Source organism: Rhinolophus ferrumequinum, chromosome 26 (genome assembly GCF_004115265.2).
Source record: "Rhinolophus ferrumequinum isolate MPI-CBG mRhiFer1 chromosome 26, mRhiFer1_v1.p, whole genome shotgun sequence".
In the NCBI taxonomy this organism is placed as follows: domain Eukaryota; kingdom Metazoa; phylum Chordata; class Mammalia; order Chiroptera; family Rhinolophidae; genus Rhinolophus; species Rhinolophus ferrumequinum.
Window position 1 is genome coordinate 26144679 of NC_046309.1, and position 24587 is coordinate 26169265.

At 42.0% G+C, this 24587-nt stretch overlaps 1 protein-coding gene across 3 annotated transcripts in view; it reads right to left on the reverse strand.

Annotated features, from left to right (window-relative positions):
• Positions 1–1300: 1300 nt before the first annotated feature.
• Positions 1301–24587, reverse strand: part of MET (MET proto-oncogene, receptor tyrosine kinase) — a 111646-nt gene continuing 88359 nt past the window's right edge. For all 3 annotated transcript variants that reach the window (XM_033098972.1, XM_033098969.1, XM_033098970.1), the window contains exons 13-21: positions 24215–24371; positions 23876–24016; positions 20866–21096; positions 18903–18983; positions 16361–16542; positions 13346–13455; positions 12018–12183; positions 3623–3759; positions 1301–3514 (exon numbers count right to left, since the gene is read on the reverse strand). In XM_033098972.1, the coding sequence (XP_032954863.1) occupies positions 3304–3514; positions 3623–3759; positions 12018–12183; positions 13346–13455; positions 16361–16542; positions 18903–18983; positions 20866–21096; positions 23876–24016; positions 24215–24371 (1416 nt within the window). In that variant the 3' untranslated portion in view covers positions 1301–3303. The remainder of the gene's footprint in view (positions 3515–3622; positions 3760–12017; positions 12184–13345; positions 13456–16360; positions 16543–18902; positions 18984–20865; positions 21097–23875; positions 24017–24214; positions 24372–24587) is intronic.

Genomic DNA, 24587 nt, shown 5'->3' on the forward strand with positions numbered 1-24587 from the left:
GTGAAGGGGTCAAAAGTATTAACTTCCAGCTATAAACTGTGATGCGTCTTCAAGATAGTTCGCAGACCGATGAGATGCATAGTTCTAATATTCACTAGTTGTGTAGCTTTGTCTTTCATTAAATTTCTTGGGGTGGGAAGAACTGTTTATTCTTAAATCGCCGTTACCTAATCAATTTCTTTTCTATCATGCTCACTTGCTTCCTGAACTAAGTCGGGTAGATGAACAATGTGAGATTCAAACATTTGATGTGCTTATTCGAGTTTTATAAGTATTTCTTCCCCGTATTTCTTTAAGGATGCAATCTGCTGTGTAGGTCAGAGAGCAAACATATAATTAATTGATGCCTGCACTGGAAAGTGAAAAAATCCTGTGGCAATTAAACATTCAGAGCACCAAGCGAAACTTTGCAAAGGGTTACCTTTTTATAGGTAACACTCCCCATGTCAGTGTGCACCAAACATCATGGGAGCTACATACATAATAACCATCTGTGGTGGTTTCAAGTGATTGACTAAGGATAAGAAAATCCTGTTGCAGTTCAGCAATTATTTGAGAATCTATTAAAGTGCCGGATACTAGGGATATAAAGATGGCAGGTTCTTTTCCTCCAGCGGAATGGAGTCTGACCGAGTCTCCTATGAAAATGCATCTCTTGGCTGGGAGGGAGTTCGGCCGTACACAGAGATTGAATTCTCTCAGTAAAGACTCAGTGCCTCACTGTATTTTGTAGGCACTGGTTTAAATTTAGGCATTTAAAAAAATCAGATTGCTCCAAAGTGCCACATGATTCTTAGATGACTGAAACATCATCTTTGAATTCTCCTACCATCACAAGAATATTTGTGGACATAACCTGAAGGTAGTTTACCAGAAACAGAGGCTTCTGAACTGTGAGACCCTGTGTAGTTGGAAAGCGTAGTTTTACAGTGATAAGAAGGCCTCTGTCCTCCAAATCCCAATGTGGTATCTCTGGGCCAACTGCACTGTCCTACCTTCTGGTCCCAGGATGCACCTGCTGGAGAAGAGCAGCATCCAGAGTTCAGAGCAGGTGTTCTCGCAATTTAAAGATTGCCAGAGAAATGCAGGTAATCTGGCAAACTCAGAGCAAACCACCCTTGGAGAGACAGACTTCCTGAGAGTCAGAGGTGCAAGTTCTCTTAGCTGCCACGCACTAACTTGACTCAGGCTCCCATAAACGGATGAGCCTGGTGCATCAGGTGACGTCAATGGTAAGCTTCCTGCCATTATGTAAATGTAGGTAATCAAGCATGCCTAGCAATAACCAACTCTCAGCACACAGGATGTATAACAATTTATTTTAATCGTTTGATCGATCAGAACAACAACTATTAACATACAAAGTACCATTCAGCTCAATTGCAGGCATGCTGCTGTGACAAGTATCTAATTCGTAGAGGCTTCACTCACACAACCTGTCCAGACACATTAACCTAAGGACACGTTTATAAATAGCAAACCCGGTTTTCACATTGCAGCTTTCTCAAGCATATATACAGGTGTGTAGTCTTGTTGATGGTTGTTTCCACAAGTTCTTTCTGTTCTTGATGCATTCATTCTGTTCACATCGGTAGAGGTATTGCTTTCTGCAGACTAGATTTTTTTTTTTTTTTGTCGTCCACCATTTACAATACTCTGTGAATTAGTATTCCTCTTTTCACTTCTGTAATAGTAATATTTGAACTGGAATATCTCTGCAGTACCATTCCTTGTGTCTTCTGGTAAGTTCCACCTTTGTCAAAGAGCTTTTGGTTGTAATCACTCTCTTGCAACAACAGCCCAACTCTACTAAGGGGTTTCAGTGTAACATACCCTCTTCATAGCTTGTGTGTTAACCCCTGGCTTTGAGTCCTGTGATGTAATGAGGGTGTGGTGTACTGTGTACTGACAATCAGTACAATTCCTTATCACTATTTACAGCCATTCAAAATCATGCCATTATTAATCCAAGTCTGACATACCTTTTCTGAAATGTTCACAGTGCAGTATTTTTATGGCCTAACAAAAGTTATCTTGTATCATTAAAAATAAACATTTTTATAAAAATATAATACTTTAAATGTTCATATAGACAAATCACTTAGAGTATCCTGTGCCCCGTGCACTATACAGTAGTAAGCACAAACTCTCACGGAACAAAACGTCACCAAGTGCTGCTCAGGATAACGACTGTTCATCCCAGGGAAACGGCCAGAACTTTGAATTGCCTTTTTTTCTACAACATGTTTTGCTTAACACAGAATATGTCCTAAAGCAAAACTAGACTTCCCCAAAGTTTTATTGTCTCCCCGTGTTTGTGGGATAGGAAGTTGCCACCTGAGAGAGAGGCTAATACTTCCAGTCTGTTGGTCATTACTTTGCTGTACGTATGAGCTGTGATTGGAACCAATAAACCTTTCAGTCAGATGCATTCTGCTTTAAAAACATGCTAAGTTACCTTTAAAAACACATCATCACAAAGTACTTGTTTTATTTTCAGTCTCCATTTAAAAAAAATACAGACAAAACATTTAAATGTCCACATCCATTAGATTAGAATAGCATCATTCTCAAGTTGATTTTTAAATGACAATTAAATATTTCATTGTGACTAAACTATTTTATGAAAACTTTCTCAATGTCATCTATGTACAATTTGTAAATATCCCTATTAAATTATAAACATTTTGTGTTGAAACACTAACTGCATTGTCTATGGATATTTCTCCAATAAAAGGAATGTGTATGCAAAATTTAAATGGGAATGTTTGCCTAACAGGCAAATGACAACATCAGTAATGAAAAATGTTAGAGACCACACAACACATGAACGCTCTTTGAAACACTAATTCTAAATGAGTGGCCTGGTCCCAGGGCTGCCCTGTTTGTCCTGGACATTACCACTTCTGAATTTTCTGTGATCACGAAGCCGACAAAATTCAATGCCTCAGTTCCCCATATAAAAGCAGGTGGGATCCTGATTTTTAAAAATTTCAACCCAGAAATCAGGTTTGGGCCTGAATGCAACAGGAGGGTCCTCCCCGCTACAGGGTTGCCATCGGTCACTGGTCTGTGGGACCAAGCTTCTGGCCCTGACGCTATGTCAGACGAGAAATTCCTCACAGTCCAGTCATTTAAAATAACAATATAAGGTCCTATAATAGTGCAATTTTGGCAAAAGCAAAAAAATATCTGGTGGCCTTTCAATGGCCAGGCAGTGAAAAACTATTGGACGAAGTATGGACTGTTGTTTGGATAGTTCTACGATGTTTCTCAGAAGGGGCTTGATGGTGTAGCCATCCGTCATGTGTCTCCCTCACCATCAACGTGATCTTGTGATGACAACAGACAAGGGTATGGAGCGACACATTTGACGTTCACATAGGTGGCATTCACGTGGACATAATGCTCCCCGATGAAAGCAGAGAATATCGCTGATATCCTGGAGACCAGCTCAGCAAAAGAAGGGCGCTGCTCAGCTTTCGGGTGCCAGCATTTTAGCATCACTTCATACCTGTTTCAGAAAGGAAGAAATGCTGTGAGAAACACTTTGAAGGCATGCATTTCTGTACAAGTAAAGAATATAAGAGCTACCAAAGATTCTGAAGGAATTCCTACTTACAGGTGATCTGGGCAGTACTCGGGTTGCAAGAGCCTTCTGCCTTGCAACAAGTAAACTGTTATATCAAAGGTATTGACATCAGGATAAGGTGGGGCACCTCTTGTCATCAGTTCCCAGAGGAGCACGCCAAAGGACCACTAGTCAAACAATGGAAGGGAGAATCCAGGTGAGAAATATGAACACACAAATAGGAAAGGTGATCAGTAGAGCTTAATTACTCAACTTGGGTTAGTGTATTCAATACTCTTGCTGTTTTGAGCAAAAATTTCCTTAAAGGCAATTAGTAAACTATACATTTTACAATTTGTTTAAACGATTTGTTTATGATTTGGATAAAGTTTAGATTACAATGTGAAGTTTTCAAAAAGAATACCGGAAGTCCCCATGGTGATTAAGATTTCATCTGTAGTTAGCGCAGTAGGATTTCCAAGTTCTCTCGTGTAGAGTCAAGCATTAACAGGTTTCTATCCTGCTCTATTCTAATAGCTTCACTGCAATTTTAGATTATTCGTAAAAGAAGAAGACACACAAGCCTTCCAAAATTTAAATTTTGGGGATTTCCAAATGAATGTAAATAGTCTTTAAGAAATGCAACCATATCTAAAAATTAATGTTAAAAGAGAAGATCTAAGTCAATATAAGTAAAAATCCATATTAAAAATAAGAAACAACAAAACTGCTAGGCTACAAGGCTCTCTATTGAAAACGAATTTTAATAAAATAACTGTGATTTGAAAATGTTAAAAGAGATTAATAAAAACAGCTGTAACTGTACTTGATAGGAGACTGCAGGGACATGGAGAGATTAAGTGACTTGCTAAAAGGTCCCCAATAAGTCTGAATTCACACTGGGATGAACAATTAAGAGCTCTTGGTTCTTGGCTCTTGCTTGGTCTACTGAACTTCACCAAATACGCAATTCCTTGATTTAAAGCACTCTACTCGGAATACCTCCGGTCATATACATTACCGCCTCCTGGACATGCACCAAGGTGAGAACGACACAAACAGAGTAAGTCAGCATGTGCAGGTCACCTCTGGGCAGAGGATCCAGGAAATCAGTTCTTGTTTAGCCACACTCCCAGGACACTCACAGACTAGGAAGTATGTGGGGGGAGAAATGCGGACCCAAGAAAAAAGAAGTTCGGAGGAGGAGAAGGATGCAGAATAGACAGGTGGAGCAGGAGAATATGCTCTTAAGAGGCACGTGTGGCTCGTAATATGCAGCAAGGAGAATAAAACGTCTTCAAACACTGTGGCTGACAGCACGGAAGCAGGTAGATGCTGTGGTTGATGATACAAATCTCCAGGAATGGCTCGTTCCCTCGCCCAAGTGCAAGAACTCTTCAAGGCCGTTGCGGGCCTTGATCCAAACTGAGCAAACAAACTCCTCCACAGGTGGCAACTAGGTAACTTTGCTGCCTTCTACAGCCTTTCAGCACCAGTTTTTAAACCTGAAAATCATGAGTCACTCCTGACAACTCCACTGTGTTAACCTTCAAGTTCCAGAATTTGCATTAAAATTTAAATCAATGTAACAAGTACCTAGTGACCTTGATGATGCACAAGTAGGTTACTGTCCAAGTGACTAGATAAGCCCTAAGGCTGATTTAACAGGGTTAAGTGTTATGCAATTAACTGTCAAGTGGAACAATAAGATATAATCACCATAATTTAGAGCAATAATAGAAAGGAGGTGCAAATGTTGTGCAAAGCCAAGGAGATAATAGCAGGGCACTGAGAATGGCTTCAGGAAGAAAGCAACAGTGAAATGCGTCTTGAAGAACAGGGAGCATTTGTGTTCTGGGTACATGAACTGAGGCAGGCGACTGAGGGCAGAGTGAGTTCCCGATGAAGGGAGTGGCCACCGCCCAGGGCTGACAGTGTATGTGTGCTCTCAGTGCACTGCAAGTACAATAGGTCACTGTGCCTGGCGTGTGGACCACGTGCAGGGATGGGGGATGGGCAGGTGGAGAGGGGCCATGCTGCGGGGTTGGTGCAGGTTGAGAGTGGGCTAAACTGCAATCGATGGGGCATGACTGGAGCTGAGCTCCAGGAGGTTACATCTGTAAACACTGTGCTTTGGGCAAACAGGAGAAGCTGAGGCACAAGGCAGAGGCCAGTTCAGAGGCTTCTGAACCAGAGGTGAGGGTTGCTGTCCTGGCAACGTGAGACTGAACTCCTGAGCTAGGTGGTGGGAGAGGGTATGTGTCACATAATGAGCTGGGTACGGGCATCACACCTGCAAGAAAAGATGATCTTATCTAATCCTTATAAACCCCGTTATGATCCTGTCATTGGTTTTGTAGATGCTCTAAGGATGAAGAAAGCAACGTTCTGAGAGGCTGCTTAGTTGTCTGTGATCAGGGCTCCCTAACCCATAACCTAGGCTATAGGTTTATTTGGGGGCAAGTTCACAAAAAAGAGGACAGAGTTGGGGAAATTTCTGAGCAATAATTCAGATTCAGAGGCGAGTTGGAGGACTCGTGGGACGAGAGAGGTGAGAGTGGGCAGTTCCCAGGAAAAGCACTGCCCTATCTGCAGTCCAAAGTCCGTTTAAGGGCTTCAGACTGACAGGACAATGGGGGAGGCGAGCAAAGGAGAATGATGCCTGCTGAGAGAGGCTGGAGGGGGGCGGGAAGGAAGGAGAAAGGGAAGGGGGGGAGAGAGAGAGAGACAGGCAGACGGACAGACAGAGAAGGAGGTGTGCAATACGTGTGCATTAGGAATGATGGCAATAAGTCGGTTTTAGTTTCAAGGCAGGAAGCTCTGCCATTCACAATCATTGCGTGGAAGGTCAAACAATTCTGAACATCAGCACCAGCAGTGAGCTCATCTGAAGAATCTCTGCCTAACTTTATAAAAGGTGAAGATCAAAACAGTTATTAGATGTGAGATTGTTAGAAGCTATAAAAAGTGATAAAAGGTCACTGCTGAGGTGAGCAGGGAATGGGGACAGCTACCGTTGAGCATTCAAGAGTAGGTAAATTGAGATACGACACAATCGTTACTGTGTTTTTTGTAAAAAAAATCACAATTCATAAAAATTGATACATTTTCAATAAAAGTATAAATTTCTGCTCTTTGATACTTGTAAAATAATGAAGAGGCAAGCCACAGACTAGAAAAATGTATTTGCAAAAACACGTACCTGATAACACATACCTGCACCCCCAAAAAAATAAAGAGCTCTCAATAATTCAGTAATTAAAAAATAACCCAATAACAACAAAAAACCCCCAGAAAATGAATTCTAAAACTTAAAAAAAATGGGCAAAACATTTGACTAGGCACTTCATTAAAGGAGGTAAGAGGACGGCCAACAAGCACACGAAAAGATGCTCAACATCATTAGTCAAATGTCCTTCGGATAGTACATGGATAAACAAAATGTGGTACATTTGTACTATGCAATACTACCCAGAAACAAAACGGAACAAATTACTGTGCTACGGAAAACAGTACAAAGTTTCCTTAAAACATCAAAAATAGAACTACTATATGATCCAGCAATCCCACTTCTGGGTATATGCTCCAAAGCACTGAAAACAGAATCTTGAAGAGATATTTGCACCCTCATGTTCATAGCAATATTATTCCAATAACCAAGCAACCTGAATGCCGATCCACAGATGAACAGATAAAGAAAATGTGGTATGTCCACACAATGGAGTATTATGTAGCCTTAAATCAGAAGGAAATCTTCTCAAAATCTACAACATGGATGAACCTTGAAGACATTACGAGTATATGCACTAAGTGAAATAAGCCAGTCACAAACAGAGAGATAATACATGATTCTACTTATGGATATGACGTATCTGATGTAGTCAGACTTTTAGAAACAGAAAGTAGAATGGTGGTTGCCAAAGAGGCGGGGGGAGGGGAAATGGGGAGATGTTCCGTGGACACAGAATTTCAGTTTTGAAAGATGAAGCAGTTCTAGAGATCTGTTTGCACAACAATCTGCACATAGTTAACATGACTGTACTGTACACTCACAAATGGTTAAGACGGTCAATTTTGTTATGTGTGTGTGGGAATGAATCACTGACATAACACCATGGATAACTCTCAAGTGCATTATGGGAAGTGAAAGGAGACAGACCCAAATGCTACTCACTGTACAATTCCATTTACATGATACTCTAGAAGAGGTACAACTATGGTGACAGAAAACAGACTAGCGGTTTCCAGGTCCTAAGCATAGGTTAGGGGTTGACCACAAAGCGGCACAAGGAAACTTTCCAGAATGATAGAATGTTCTACATCCTGGCTGTGGGGCTGGGAGTAGTCACACAACTGTACGCATTCTTTAAAACTTGAAGAACTGTATACCAGAAGGTTGAAGCCTTGGTAAACTGCATAATGGTGATGCCATGATAGAGATAAAGAAGTGAGGAATTGAGAACCGGCAGGAAAGAATTTGACTTTGAACATGGTAAATTTGTGGCACTGGGTGAGAACATCCAGGAAGAGAGATTTCAGAGGTGAATGTTGATGGGAATGGTTGCAATGGTTAAGGGAAGCTGACACCCAAAGGCCAAAATCCTGGGGGCTAGTTGCATGTAGGATGTGAGAGAAGGAAGAGAAGCCATCAAGGGTAAAGAAAACAACTGAGAAGCAAGAGGAAAACCAGGTGGTGCAGTGTCCCAGAAACCAAAGGAGGAGGAAATTTCAAGAAGGAAGGAGTGGTCAAGTGTTAAATGCTGCAGAATGCTGAAGCAGGATGAAAAAGCCCGCTGACTGAACACCTGAGAAGCCAATACTGACTTTAATGGAAGCAGCTGTGCTAAGTGTGAAACACTGTACAGGACTGGATATGAGGAGCTGAAGTGTGATGACACCCCCGTTTGTGTGAATAGGTCTTTGGCCGAACTCCATTTGGGCATCTGCAAGAAAGTGGACCTTTCTACCAGCAGCAAGTTTTTGCTTGTAGATTTTAACATACATACAGCTATTACATGCTTTCGGAAATGTTCCATGTCAACATTCAGAAGATCGTGCTATCCTGGACATCAAACTTCATGCAAATATATCCATGTAATCAATAACTACTGGCCAAAGCAGCGCTGTGTATGGATGACCCAGGGCACCCATTATGCAGTACGAGGGAAGAGACATAGCACTTCAGATCTGCAGAAGCCTATAGTACACTTCCAGTGAAATATTTGAGTGACAGTTGCTCTGTGAAAAGTTGTGGCCTCCATGTGGTCTATGTGTATTTGTGGAGGTAATGGTGTGTGTGTCGGGGGGAGGGGTTGTCAAAAAGCTCAGAATCATAACTCTCGCCTTGAATATCCAAAATTTCATCGGGCTCTTTTTGTTTTAACAGCTTTGATGAGGTATAATTTATACATCATAAAATTTGCCAATTGTAAGTGTATACTTGATGATATTTACTAAATTTATATAGTTGTGCAGCTACCATCACAATCAAGTTTTAGATTAATTCCAACACCCCAAAAGTTCCCTCCTGCCCGTTTATAGTCAATTTTCACTCCCACTATCAGCCCCAGGTTCTATAGCTTTCTGTCTCTATAGTTTTGCATCTTTCTAGAAATTTTATGTAAATGGAATCATTCAACATGTAATCTTTTGAGTCTGCCTTCTTTCACGCAACATAATGTTTTTGAGGTTTACCCATGTTGCAATATGGATCAGTAGTTCTTTGTATCGCTGAATGGTTCCACTCCTATTGTGGATACATGCCGTATTTTGTTAGCCATTCACCAGTGGATGGACCTTGGGGTTGCTCCTGTGTTTTGGCTATTATGAGTCCTACTACTTAGAATATTCATGTATCTGACTTTGTGTGGGTGCATGTTTTCAAGCACTTACTAGCTAGCTTATCTTATATCACTTTGGTAAAATGTCTATTCAAATCTTTTGACTATTTAAAAAAATTGAGTATTCTCCTTATTGAGTTGTAAGTTAGTTCTGGCTCTTAATGGTAGACTAACTGTTGGGTCTGAATGAACAGTATGCTCTTTGAGGATGGGTTAAGTCCCTACCTTCTGCCTCTACCTGCCACCATCACAAACCTGTCCCCAGCCGACCTCTCTAGTATCACTTCTTTCATCTGTTTCAGAGCATTTCAGGACCAGGAACTCAGGCATTTGCTCCACCATGTGCTACCACACTCTCTTAGCAGTCTTGGCTGCCCTGAAGTCCCATTCCTCCACCACGACCTGTGACATTCTTATTGAAAACAAACTCCCCAGTCACCTCACCTTATTTCTAATGTCTCCCCACCTCCTCATAGTAACTGAAGCTTGGCTTTCACTTGAAGATCACGATTTCTCTGAAACTCTTACCAGTAGAGGCCACGCCTCTCCGTCTTGCTAACCCAGAGGGAGGAGGGTAAGGTGGTTTCTCGCTTCCCCATCCAGGCTGCATTTCAGTCCCACCCCTCGCAATCTCTCAAGAGCTGCCAACCCTTTCTCTTCTGAAGTCCATGTTCTCCATCAGCATTAGTTTTTGCTGATGTCATGGGTTTGTATTTTTTCTTTTCCAGTTGTCCTCAAGGGCTGAAAGGTCAATGCTTCTCTACCTGCAGACATCGGTCCTCTTGGCTTATCGTGTGCAGACAGAATAAGTGCACTCTCCCCCAGCCGACCCCGGGGCTCCCCTCACACCTCGGCCTCTGCAGCCCCCAGCTCCTGAGGCATCCTTGTCTGACAGCAGGGTGCCCTGCTGAGCTTCTTGGCTCTGCTTCAAACTTGCTCTTCTCTGGGTTCCCTGATAGCCTCTTCTCCTGGATCTCCCACCTCTCTGCTTCCCCCCTCACTTCGTAGATCGAGGGTCTCCTAAATAACTGCTTTCACACTCTCAAAAGCATTCCAACCTTGACCTCTGTCACGGACTGAATTGTGTCCTCCCCACATTCGTATATCGAAGCTCTGACTGTCAGTGTGAGGGAGTGAGGAGGTGGGGTTTTGGGGAGGTCCTCAAGCTTCCAGGAGGAGGTGAGGGTGGGGCCTTGTTGCTGGGATCAGTGCCTGTGGGAAGAGACGGCCGAGACCTTGTCCTTGCTCTCTCCTCACAGGAGGACACAGTGAGAAGAAGGGGGCCATGTCACGTCAGGAAGAGGGCTCTCATCAGAAGCGAACCACGCTGGCACCCTCCAGCCTCCAGAACTGTGAGAAGTAAATGTGTGTTGTCTCAGCCACCCAGTCTGTGGTGTTGTGTCAGGTAGCCCAGAGAGACGAACACGATGGCAGAGGCTGCACAGGTGGCAGCTCCGTATGTCTCACGTGTGATGGACCCCTCGGCCTGGCTGTCCTGCTGTCACGTCAGACTCAGCGCGTTCCAGGTGGAGCTTCATGTCTTTCTTCCTAGACCAGCTTCGGCTCCTGTGCTTCACGTGCCTGTTACTGCACCAGCGCATGACTTGCTCATCTTTAACTTTCATCCATTTCTTGCTGAATAGTGTTGATTTTACCTCCGAGATGCCCTTTCCTTCCATCTCTTCTGTTCTAGTCTCACAGTTTCCATGTTATTTCAGGTCCTGTCTCTCACTTTGTCTTTCTGTATCTAGCTCCTCCTCAATCATTTTACAGAATGAAGAAAGTCTGTAGTAATCTAATCTGATTATGCTTTACTGTTTGCTTGTGACCAGAGGATAAATTCCAGACTCCCTAGCTGGCTTACAAGGACCTCTATGATCTGGCATGAATATATTTTTCTTACTTTATTCTCATAAGTCCCCTGTGCACCCTCCATTTTGGCCAAATCACCCCGTTTACTCTTTCTCTAGAACTTGAAAGGTGTGTACAGTTTCCTGTACTTTCACCTCCCCTGGATCGGTATTGCTTATTTAATTGCCCATTCCATCCGTTAAGGACCCTTTCGAGCACCGTCCCCTCCACCAAGGGGAAGGGCAGGTGTGGCCGGCAGGTGAGTCTCCTGCTCTCGGTACTCAGGGGCATGCCTTCTGACGTTTGTTCTGAGGGGAGGATGATCTTCACAGACAAAGGAAAGCATGTTTCTAGCAAGTGCGGGAATAATGACTTCACTTCTGGACCTGCCTCAGTGGTGGCCTCCAGCTTGAGCTATGAGTGGCTGGGCTAATCCCAGTCCACTTTGTGACAGTTACTGATGGCCACGCCTTCTTCCCTGCTGACCTGACTCCAGGTTCACACCTGGTTCAGCACTGGGCTTCGTCGGGCTCCAGCCTGGGGCTCTGCTGAACAAATGTGTTTGAATAAATGAATTTATGGAAATGTCCTATGGGTGCCTGTCAGACGATCCAGCTTTTACTTATGAAGAAAACTAAATTAGTAGCATTAATGGCTTCTTTTCCTTATAAAAATATTAAGTAGCCATAAAACCACTAAAAAAGTTGGTTATGGAAGTGAAAGAGGAGAAAGGTCAGGGGCGAGCTGTGCGTTACCACATCTGACTTGGTGGTGAACTTCTGAGTCTGCAGACTTTCCAAAGCCATCCACTTCACAGGCAGCTTGGCGCCTGTTTTGTTGTGGACACTGTAGTATTCTTTATCATACACGTCTCTGGCAAGACCGAAATCAGCAACCTTGACAGTGAAGTTTTCATCCAGCCTACAGAAAGGACAAAAATGATTGCTGGTGGCTGAAATAGAATAATTTACAGCGATACTGCATAGCTCTGGATTAGAACAAGTGACTTCGGTATTTGAAATCCAAAAATCTATAATTTCTGCCGTGAGGCTTCCTCTGGCCGCAACTGACTAACACTGAATTACAGTGGAATTCTTGAATAAAAATGCTTGGCATACCCATTACAAATTCAACAGGCCAAGGAAAGAGACCACAACTGATGTGGCAGAAGAAAATTTGTTTGGCTTTAAATCTGGGGAAACGGTAAAATTGGCCCCCTCCCAGCTTTCCTTCATTGCTAAATCAAGTATGCCACCTGACTAACCAAAAGCAATGGCCAATATTCACTTGTCAGCTACTAGCAGTACTTAGTTTTATGGGACAGACATGACAGGGGACTGTTATTTCCCTTTTTCATTCTCAACTGCGCTAGGTTAGCACATAAAACTCATATATCCCACCACTGAGAGAACAGAGAAACAGGATACATAGCCAAGTCGGTTCACCCTATCTGAGGCTATGAATCCTTTTGCTTAAGCCAGCTTTTATGTTGTTACATTGACCAAAACCATGGTAGGAAATTAATAGCACGCTCTCCCATTCACACACACCATGAGTCACGAACGAGTGCTACGCAACCAGGGCTGCATCAATAACAGACTGGACTGCTGCATTATACAGCCCAGACAGCCAGGTACAAAGTTCTTTTGTATATTCATCCCCAAACACCATTTTTGGTAGGGCTTCTGCAGGCTGACTTCAGATCCACCCTTGGGAAGTGACAATAGGTTGGTGTTTGTGTTATCAGCCTTTGCCTTTTCATTGTAACAGGCTGAATCAAATTCTACCTCCTAATGCTAATGCAGCGTGAGACCACAATACTGGGGGCTACTTTGGAAGAAAGAAGAAAAGCGAAAGCACACAACAGCTGTTCAGATCCCCTCTGGAGAATCTTTTAAATTCTCCATTGACAAAGCCTGAAAGGGCCGCCTACATCTCCTGTGCTCATACACCGATTTAAAACTGTAATGGAAACAAAGAATTTTGCAGAAGAGCAAACTTCCTTGCTAGCCTCCATCAGTGGGACCCACATTCCTCCCGGTCACTTAGTTTGGACGGTGGGCACTGAAATTCTGATACTTACATACAGTTTCTTGCGGCCAAGTCTCTGTGGACAAACTTTTTGCTTGCAAGATATTTCATGCCTTTGGCTACTTGAAGGCCAAAGCCAATAAGATCTTTTACAGTTGGGTTCTGCAATCAAAGAGAATTGGAAACGCATAAACTAAGCATCTACTGTGCCAGCTATGATCTCAGAATTCTGAAATGTTTATAAGAACGATCTTGCTTCAAATAATAACTTGTGCCCTGTTGATGACAGCAATCATTGATTAAGTATCTACTGTTTGCAAAGCACCAGGCTAGATGTGTTTTTAAAATTAATTTTGGCTAATCCTTATGCACTTCGGTAAGGCAGGTTATAGGGGCTCCATTTTTCAGATGGTAAATTGCAGGAGTTTTAAAATGTAGGTTTTATTATTATTCAGGAATGTTGAGGCCAACCGATGGGAGACAACTGCCATTGAAAAGACAGTTTGTTACAATTCCCAAGGGAATGGGACATGCCCTGCCATGTGAGCACACACAGGAAACACTCGGGTTGGGTGGGTCAGGGGGGCGTCTTTACTGGGGCTTCCGCGGGAAGAAATGGGCAAGGCAGGGTAAACAGGCACGTCTGAATGATTTCAGCAGGCAGGCTTTGGGGTGTAGGGCTGTCCCTGGCTGTCGGGACCCTGCCCTTCAGCGATTAGGGCAGGTAGATAGTGACAGCATTTGAGAGCCCTTTAAAGGAGGCAGCCGGGATTGGCTGGTTTACATGCTCTTTGAAGGTGAGTTGTTTACCATCCCTGGGAATTTGCCAGTCCTCGGAGGGGCAGTCCCGCCAGGGCCAGCAAGGCCCCAGAAGTCCGAGTATTGTAATATGTGGTTAATACAGGCAGTTCAGAACAAAAGAAATCACCCCAAACCACTCAGATGGTAAGTGGTGGAGCCAGGATTTGAACCTCAATCTTTTAGGCTCCAAAGCCCACACCGCAGTGAAATCAATCACATCAGACACCCTCCTCATGGTACTGAAGCACCAGCTCACCACCCAGGGGCCTGGACCTACGTGGAGAACAGGAAATCTCATTCTTCAGAAACTCCACCCACAAAACTGGATGGACAGAGGAGTGTCTACAGTGACTAGAAGACGAGTATCTGAAGTTGTATCCATGTCACCGTGGCATCAGCCTTGCTGAGGCCTGGCCATCAGGAATAGCACCTCTCTGCCTCAGCAGCTGCTGTGGAGTTCGTGAGCCCAAGAGCCAGACAGTCGGAGTCTGCCAGGAATGCTGCAGCCCTGCTTAGTGCACACTGTGTGTGGAAAGGCCAGCTCCCTGCATTTTAGGATTCTCTCTAAGATGCATCTATGTTCATGGTTGTCATCGGTATAGACTCCCTGTGTTCTAACAGGCCATGGTACTGCACAATAAGAAATTTCTATCATGTTTTAACCCTGGGGGAATAATACCCTAGAGAAGGCAGCATATCCAACCAGATGGGCTTATCAGGGTAATGACAGGAATTAAAGTGGAAAAGTGGGACCTGTCAGGGCAGCTTTGTACTTCGTCAGGTCAAGTCACCCATCATAAACATTCACTGCCAGGGAGTCTTTTATTCTTGTGGCTGAACACAAGTATGACTTCCTGTGCCATCCCAGAGCTCCTTCTTCTGACACTGCCCCCATGTTTACAAAGTTGTTTTCCACCAACAGTAAAGCTACCCCGTTAACTCTTCCAGGGGCCTGAACACAGGAGCCAGAAAGGAGCCTGACGTCCCTGGGACTTCAGTTCGGGGCACCCTTTTCTTCCCTCCTCCGGCTCTCCTCTGGCCATCACCTGCTCACCCTTGAGGTCCTGCCATAAATGTCACTAAGAAACTCCCACTTGCAGGAGGCTATGAACTTCTTTTGTAACTCTGAGCTAAACATGCTCACTAAGAGTTTATGTGCCAAACACTATTGCAAGTGTTGGGGCCACAGCAGAGAACAAACACACAGAAGGCCCTACCCTCATGAGCCGGTATTTCAATGGGATGTGTGTATGTTTGTGTGCACACATCCATATATATGTACATACGCATGTAGCTGTTATTTATTCATTTATTGTCTAGTGCAGCAGTGTTCAATGGAAATATAATGCAAGCCACAAATGTAATATAAAATTTTCTAATAGTCATATTTAAAAGTAAAAAGAAACAGATGAAATTAATTTTCATAATATATTTATCAACCCACATATCCAAAATATTATCATTTCGATAAGTAATCAACATAGCCAATTATTAATATTTTACCTTTTTATACTAAATATTCAAAACCTGGGATGTAGTCTACACTTACAGCATACCTCACTTTAGACTGGTCACATTTCACACGTGGCTCACGGTCACAGAAATGGACCGCTCAGGCCTCAGCCCTAGTGTATAGAAAGATAAGTGTATTGGAGAAAAATAAAGCAGGGAGAGGAGACAGATGGAAGGCATAAGGATGGGGTGAGTCAGGTACAATTTTAGACAGGTCAGGAAAGGCTCGTTTTGAAGATCAGATCAGGGCAGAAAGCTGAAGTTAACAAGTGAGTGAGATGTGTGGATATTTTGGGGAAGAGTGGTTCAGGCAGAGGGAACAAGTGCAAACGTCCTGGGGTAGGAGAGTGGTTGTTAAGTTTGAAGAATAACAAGGGACTCATTTATAACTAATTCTTTAATGTCTTTCCTTCTAGAGTTACATCTTCATGTGGGCTGAGGCGAATGTGCCTTTATGTCTCCTGTGCTGTTTCCTGCACACAGTAGGTACTCAAAGATGACTAAATGTACCTATGAGGGGGCTGGTAGAGGAGGAATCATGGCCCCTGGGGAAACTCTGCTAGGTATCACCATCTTCCCACCAGAATATTTGCAGGTACAACTGCGTTGAATTGGTCTCTGGATACTGGAATGTTGCTAACATTTTACGGGCACTGCTTTGGCTAAAAGCGTTTAAAAAGGTTCAAAATAGGCACCTTTTGGAATGCTGCCTTACAGCTAGTTCGTCAGTTCGTTAGCTTGGTGATGTACTCACATGAGTCTCATTTCTGATGAAATTTCGAAGGTCTCCATGTTTCATGTAAGGCAGGACCACCAGTGGGGACCCCTCACTGCGAAGGCAGATTCCCAAGAGTGAGAGAACATTGGGGTGACTGAAATCTTTCATGATGATCCCTTCAGTCAGAAACTGGGAAACTTCTCCTATGTCAGTGATTCCTGAGAAAGCAGCAGAGAGAGCGATTTCATTACGGAACAATGACTATTTTGTCACGTTCGGATCGGGAGAGCAATGGGATGTGAACCCACAGGGCTCCACGCTCACGGCGTTCTTACAGTACATTGAGTGCTGCGTTTTGCTGTGTATAATGTGCTCCTGTGTATAATGCGCACCATGGTTTTGGCCCAAACTTTCAGGGAAAATTCTTTCGTTGTAATTTCTCAATTCAAATTTTTATTTGTTTACATTTAGGTACTTGCTTTTGTATTATAAAGAGTTTTAGCATTAATTTTTTAACATAGTATGGTACAAGAAATGTTATATAGCAAATAATTACAAAACACAAGAACAGATACAAGATACAAAAAATTTTATGTACCAGTAACAAATTTACAATATTTACACATCATAGAAGGCCAAGAAATCCTCGTTGTTCCAAATTCCTCTTAAGTTTAACAAAACCGATTATCATATTCCAGGGCATTATTTTGCATATAGATATTGTTATTGATTTCTAGAGTTGCACTTTTAACTCACAAGCGTAAGTAAAAGAATTAAAAACATTTATGTAGATACGGAATTAGTACTACCCATGTATAACGAGCATCCTTATTTTCTCTTACAAATTTGGGGGAAAATGTGCGCATTATACACGGCAAAATATGGTACGTGATGTCACCTCGCATTGTGCCTGCGAGTCACCACCTACGCCCAGTTTCGTAAACAGTTTGCCTCCTAGAGAACCAGTTTGTCTCATACAGACAAACGAGAGGAAAGCAGGCCAGTCCGTTTCTGTAGTGACTGTTGAGGGCAGGGGTGGGCAACTTTTTTGTGAAGAGCCAGATAGCAAATGTTTTCTGGCTTTGTGGGCTGCATGGTTTCTGTTGTAAATACTCAGCCTTGCCGTCACGGTGCAAAAGCAGCCACGGCAAGAGGCAGCTAAGTCTCAAAAAACTTTATTTCAGAAACCAGGTAGTGGGCCATAGTTTTCCGATCTGGGGACTGGGAGGATTTGAAGACCAATCGCTGTCATATATCTAAGTAGATTTTTTTTTTTTCGGTTTCTAATAGTTTCTAATCGCTTCCAGACAGAGAGCCCGAGGGCTTGACACCAGTCAGTATTAATGAAGAGTGAACAATCTTTAATTTATTTATCTGACTAGTGTCAGTGTCGGTGATGATATTCTTTTACAAATGCAGTACATTCTGAAACCTGGAAGTCCAGAGAGATCAACACACCCCAGGGACAGGGAAAGGTTTCTTGGCATCAGGACTGTCTTTTGTATAATTGGCAGTGATGCTCTCTCATGAGGCAAATTTATTGACAATCATACTTAATCCATCACAGTTTGTTGTTAGGTTTTATATAAACTGTCCCTTTTATCACCTCCTGGTCAGACTTCCAACCAAATCAACCATATAGAACATGAGATTTATGTGTAAGAAAAGGCTGAAATAGTTCTGACAATAAAACTTATCTTGCAGAAAAACCCTTCACTTGTGCATTTAAAGCTTATTAATTCCAATGTAAACTTGTAATGTAACTGGCTAACATTTTTCAGGATACTGCAAATTTTGAGCACAAACTTGGACATTTAGGAAACGCCAGCAATGACTTGGCGTGTGAGACCTGTCAGCAAAATGGAGCCAGGAAAACGCTAGAATGAATACACTGGGTTGTCCAAGATAGTAATTCATGCCACAGTTATGGCTCTGGGTCATCAGTAATGTCTGAGTTTATGTTTGGAAGCACTCTTTGTTTTTTAAGCAGAGTATGCATTCCATTTAAAAAAGATTTTTGCTAAAATTTGAGAAAATGTTCTAGCATTAAAAGGTGGGTAAGTTTCACTTGTTTAGGAAGTTCATTTACGTGGAATACCTCACTCCCTAAAAATGCGGATAAATGAGGTATTACCACATTTTCAATTTTTCAATTTTCTGCCAGCATATTTTTCTCCTGTTTGTCTTATTTCATTTTTTATCTTTTTAATGGAAGTTGTGGTGAAAAAATAATTATAGTAATGCCTCTGGGTAAAATGAGTCATTACTATTGTATGTGCCAACATGCTTCCAATACTTTCCATAAATGTCACTTGCATAACAAATATTATAAGCCAAACAGAGTTAAATGATACTCAGCTCATCCAGGAACCTCATTTCTCCTACACAAACTTATGAGGGCTCTGAGGGACAATTTCTGAGGAAATATTTCAATAAGAATTTAGACCAAAGTTTCAGGATTAGATACATAATTGCAGCAGTAGCTGATTTTTCCACAAGGGAAAGTGTAAATTTACACTTTATTATGAACTATCAGTTTGCAAACTACGAAAGTGTACTTCAATAAAATATGACTTACTATTCAAGGATTTCACAGCACAGTGAATTTTCTTGTCATCATTATCCAACAAAGTCCCATGATACACACAACCAAAATGTCCTACATGAAAGAGGGAGTTTGGTTAGTGCTGCATTACTTTTAATTATGCAATAATTATTTATGAATCCCTTTATGATCTTCATTTCCTTTTTTCTACATGACAAAATGGTATATTTTTTCTTCTACTTTTGATTAACAATATCACTCTGTGTGTGTGTTTGTGAATATATGTAGATGTAATACATTTTACCCAAAGTTACAAGCAATGTTATTCAATACATGATAAAAATTTAGATGATATAACTGCTACTAAAGGCTATTATAATAAAATATTCAACAAGTGAAACCAGTGAAAACAAGAGTAACATCTGCCTCATAAAAATTTTTATTATTTTTAAGGATCAAAAAAATATCCTTTAAATGTGAAAATAAAATTTTACCCACATGAAAAAATGCAATAAAATAAGCTCCCTGTATTCCAATAAACTGAAATGAAATGAAAATGTGACCATTGGAAATAAGATTGGCATTATAGAAGAAGGATTTCCCCCCTTAGTCACCAGTTAATGTGTAACCAGGTTGGCTGAAACTGAAAGGAAATTGCCCAGATGAAGCAAATTCACTCTGAGTCACTTCATCTAGTTCTGTCTGGTGCTGGCCACATCACTTTCCCAGTAGTAACCTTTCCTCGGGCGGCAGTAATTTTCCCCAGAGGTGCCAAACATTGGATAGCTGTGTAAGTCATTCATTAACTAACTCATCCATCCAGCCAAGACTCTCCGAGTGCCTGGTATGTGAGTGTCAGGCGTTGGTCTACCCTCTCGTAATGCAAAGATGAATGAAATAAAACCTACGCTCTCAAGGACTCACATTCTACTGAGGAAAAACATAAATAACCAATAGTTAATATTTATAGAATCGTGAATGATTATTCCTTTGTAAGAGAAATAATTACCATTTTTTTGTACCTTCATGATTAAAAAATAATTCTAATTTTACGATATGCAGAATTAGAACATAATTAGTGAAGCCACAGGCTCTAAAACTGGTGCAATTACTGGAATTTCTAGGCTGGTGACAGAACTATGTGTTCCTCTGCTGTGATACATGTTTACTGACAGTGAAGCTGCTACCAGGGGAGGGGAGCGGCTGAGGACGCAAGTCTGGAGTGTGTGACGAGGTTTGTGTGGCTGCTGTGGCAGCAGGGGATGGGCAGGCCTCGTGCTCATACAGGGCAGCCCGCCCGCCAGCCTCTGCATCGTGCTGCCCAGGCCTGTGTGAGCTTTGGCAGCACAGATTGAATAAAAGGGATCAGAGGCCAGACAGTATTAAAGGTAAAAGCTTTTTAGAAACAAGGGTAGAGTGCAGTTCATTTTCTGGCTTCTGGTAGCTACTCTTGCCGCTCTGTCTGGCTTTACAAATATTCATTCCTCTCCGTATAAAGAAATTGAAGTGCATTGTAGTGATGATATATGGTGTGTCAGGTTAGGAGAACGCTATAAATTCCCTGCCTTCTGATGCCGCCCAGCAGGGTACAAACTGCTACAAACCAGGACTTCAGAGTCAGTCAGTGTTTTCAGAGTAAAGAAAGACTGGAAGGAAGTAGGAGTAAAAATATTGAAACGTAAAAGAATGATGTTTTAGAAAGAGGTAAAAGGTACCTTTCAAGAAATTAGAATTGTCATAATGATAAAGGTGAGGAAGGAATGTGATTATTTCTCGTATGTTTGGGAGATTATCGAACTGCCTCCAGGTCCAGGGGCAAATCCCCATGGCTATGATTTGCAGGCCTATTTTTCTGCAGAACAGAGATCAAGTGCACTTGTTATCACCGTCCTGTCGGTTGCTTTCACCATTGTCTAAGTCTCTAATCTGCAAAGGCAGAAGACAAAATGCTTACTGGAAAATCATCTTGAACAAAGAGCTGAGTGGAAACACTGACCTCTTCCTATGACCTCATTGAAATGCACAATCAGGCGGCTAGGCCCAATCACCACGTGCTGGACCGCCTGAACCAGCTCCGGATTCAGTGCGCTGAGGTCAATGCGAACGGTATTTTGCAGCAACGGACTGGATATGTCAGAGTCTCCACCAGGCAGGATGGGGGAGAGGTCCATCAGAGGGCACTGCACTTGTCTGCAGGATCCATTCTGGGATGAGTTAGCAAACTGGTCTGCAAGATAAAGCAAAATATTAGAAAACAAGAGCAAAAACTCACTGCAACAGAGAGAGGTAGCAAATTGAATTAATAATGAAGCCTGAATTTCAAAATGACAGAAATGACGGTTTTATCATTGACTGAGGCTAGGAAGAGCGTTTACAAAGGAGCTGGTTTAATAAAAATGGTAAGTTGGAAAAAGATGCTGCCTTTTACACACACACAGACACACGTTTTAAAAACTGTTTATAAATTTTCTTTTAAGTAGAATAAGCACTGACTTTGACAGCTTGTTTACTCTCATTTCCTTAGACTTTTCTTCTTATATATAACAAAAAGCCACACTTGAGGTTTATTTTTAATATACTATATTCTTAAGAATGGGAAGCAGCAAAAGTAGTCTGCCTTTTGAGAGACTTACTGTTTATTAATGGAATTAATTAGTATTGCTCAAAATCTAGATGGTTTCCTGGCCAAAGAAAAACATGTGTAATTAGTTATTTTACATATATATGATTAGAAATATAATGGCTAAATTTTCAGAACTGAAAAATTTTCACATTAGCGGTCAATTGTCCATCATGGGATGATGGCAGATTTAGTGTTACCGTTGTTTAGAGAAGGCAGATTAGAAGGGGGCTAGTGGGCCATGTGTACTGCTCGGCTGCGGGCATTGGAGAGGGGTCGGCATGCCTGTAGGAGCCTCAGGCAAGGCTTTTCATTTCAGGGTGGAGGAATTGCAGGGTTGAGAATAAGTGTCTTAATGCCAAATAGGGCAGAGAGGCCACCGGTTGCTTTCCTCTGTCCACTGGGAACCCATACACGTCAGGGAGAGGGTATCATGTCCACAGCCCCACACCTGAGATAAACAAGGCAGAGCACTGAACCGTATTAGTACATAACGTGGGGAGAGGGCAAGGGTTATGTGGGCGGACCCCAGCGGGACCGAAGATAGTATTTATTTGCAAAAGAGCAGGAACATCAGAACTTGAGAGAGGGGCATAAAAAAGAAGTTGACGGCTCCCGGACTATTCCTAACCCCACTTAAGCAGTTTTCCACATTAGACAGTTTGGTTAATAATAAATCAATTTGGCCAGAGCAGGAAATCTCAACAGTGGTTCAGAAAAGCATCAGCGCCACCTGTAGTGACAGTATAATCACTATCTGGAAATCAGACAAATGCCACCTGAAGGGAAGGATGTACAAACAGGCGGAATCCCTGAATGTTGGACGGGTGAGGGAAGAGGAGAGCCTAGTGGCCTGCCTGCTCCATTAATGCCAAAGTCAAGGTCTCCAAACCCTCCCCACAAAGGAGAGGCAGATGAGCCTCTCTAAGCTTGGTCCCTTCACTTTCACTCCCCAAACCTGGAGATCAGGGAGCTTGAGGGAAATTCTTGGTGAGACATGGAAAAAAGTCCTTGGGCGTGGAAATTCTACCGACCCTGGGGTTCAACGTAAATACGTGTGCAAACCACTGAAACCATTAATGTGTGATTCTGGAGTGACCCTGCAGAGAACCCTAGGTCCCCATAAAAGACTGATGAGAGGCTGGTCCCAGCAGACAGAAGCTCTGTACTCGTTTCTTCCTTAGGTGTGGGCTGTGCATTCCCTTTCTCTCTGGATGACCTATTCCTGCCTTTTTACTTTTCCATGTCTTCAAGGGTTCAGTGTAGAAAAGAGAATGGAACTCAAGCTTCTTAGCAATGATGACAGAGGTCTGGTGAGTAACCAGGTTGAAAGAAGATTAAGTAAACTTTAAAACAAAATTACTTGTGAATTTTAATAATCTCAGATTAGAGCTATTACATGTGAATACAAGATAATCAAAGCTCTAAATTTCAAAACTGTAAATTGGATTTGATCTGTCCATGGATTTTTAAAGGCAAAAAGGACTCAGGTGGGCAAAGACAATACTTACGTATATCTCTACAGAACTAATAGAAACTTCAAAAAATAAGAGGCAGTCAGTGTTAAATAAAAGTTAAAATGTTAAGTGCCTTACTGCTCTTGTACTTATTTTGAGGAGCAACTTCTAAGTTTTCCAGTATCCTCAACCGTCTGTGACTCATTTTATTTGTCCAGTGGTAAATATTCAACCAGGGAAATGCTTGTATTTGACTCACGTCCTGTAACTTCTAAAGATAATGGAGCAGATATGATACGGACATTTTGCGTTTACCAGGAGATTTTAGATAAAACAATGTGAAATGCTCTGGTTAACCTGACCATAAGCAGATGATGCTAATGCCTCCTTTTTAAATAGCATAACTGAAGGTTTTTATTGGATAAGACTCAAAATGTATGCAAGTGCTGGAATGCTGTGGGTAAAAAAAGGCTGTGTACTAACAGTCCACGGAGATTCCTTCGAAGAAGTACTACAGGTATAGTTTAAATGTTTCAGGATCAACATTTTGAGCTAAAAAAAGTGGCAGTGCCCACTTTTATTTATATAAGTTTTGTATCTTAACTCTTTCTGGGTTGCTATAGAGAGCATGACAATTTCTTAACATTGCATTCACACGATAAACACCTGCCTTTGCTCAAATGATTTCAATATTAACCTTTCTGTGAGAAAAGAATCTAAAAACCTAACATAATCTGTAAATACGTTCATTTAAAAATAAAATCCCTGTAATTCTGTGTCAATTTAAATACTTCTTGGCCAAAGAGGAGGTAAATACTTCTTTTATGTTTTTATAAAAATATAAAGGCAAAACCCAAAATAAGCAACAATGCCACAACCCACTGAGGTATATGCACAGGTATTTCTCAGAACAAAAAACTGAAATATACCTTCTGGAAAAGTAGCGCGGTAGTCTACAGATTCATTTGAGACCATTTCTGTGGTTGGGCTTATACTTCGGGCACTTACGAGCCTATCCAAGTGAGGAGTGTGTATTCGTGCATCATAGCGAACTAATTCACTGCCCAGATCTTAAAACAGAGAGAGAGAGAAAGAGCTCGTTAAAGACTTGGCTAGTATGGGTCCCAGCAGACCTGGACCAAGTGACAGAATTCATGGATTTTATGGATGGCATATATGACAGGGCACATGAATCTATGACAAGTTTAAACTCTAATGACTGTATTCTTAAGGTAACTCCTTAAAACAAGCAAGTGAAAAAAATGTACCTTTAATTTGCTTTCTCCTTTTCAGCCACAGGAAAAGTCCGAACAATAACGAGAGTAGTACTGATATTGAGATAACACCAACAATCAATCCTGTGAAATTCTGATCTGGTTGAACTATTACTTTTCCAAGGACAGTTGAAGAAACTGCTTGCTTCCACTAAAAATGACAAAGAAAAGACAGCATTTAGCTGGCTATTTTAGATAGATACAAAATATGCTACACAGGGAGGATCAGTCTCTTTGGGCCCCAAACACAACCCGGTTATTACTATTCTAGAAGTGATATGAGCGCGTAATAAGACTCCTCGATTCTGCTTCAGTGTTTGAATAATTAGGAGCTACTGATCTCTGAGGGACTTACACAGCACTTACC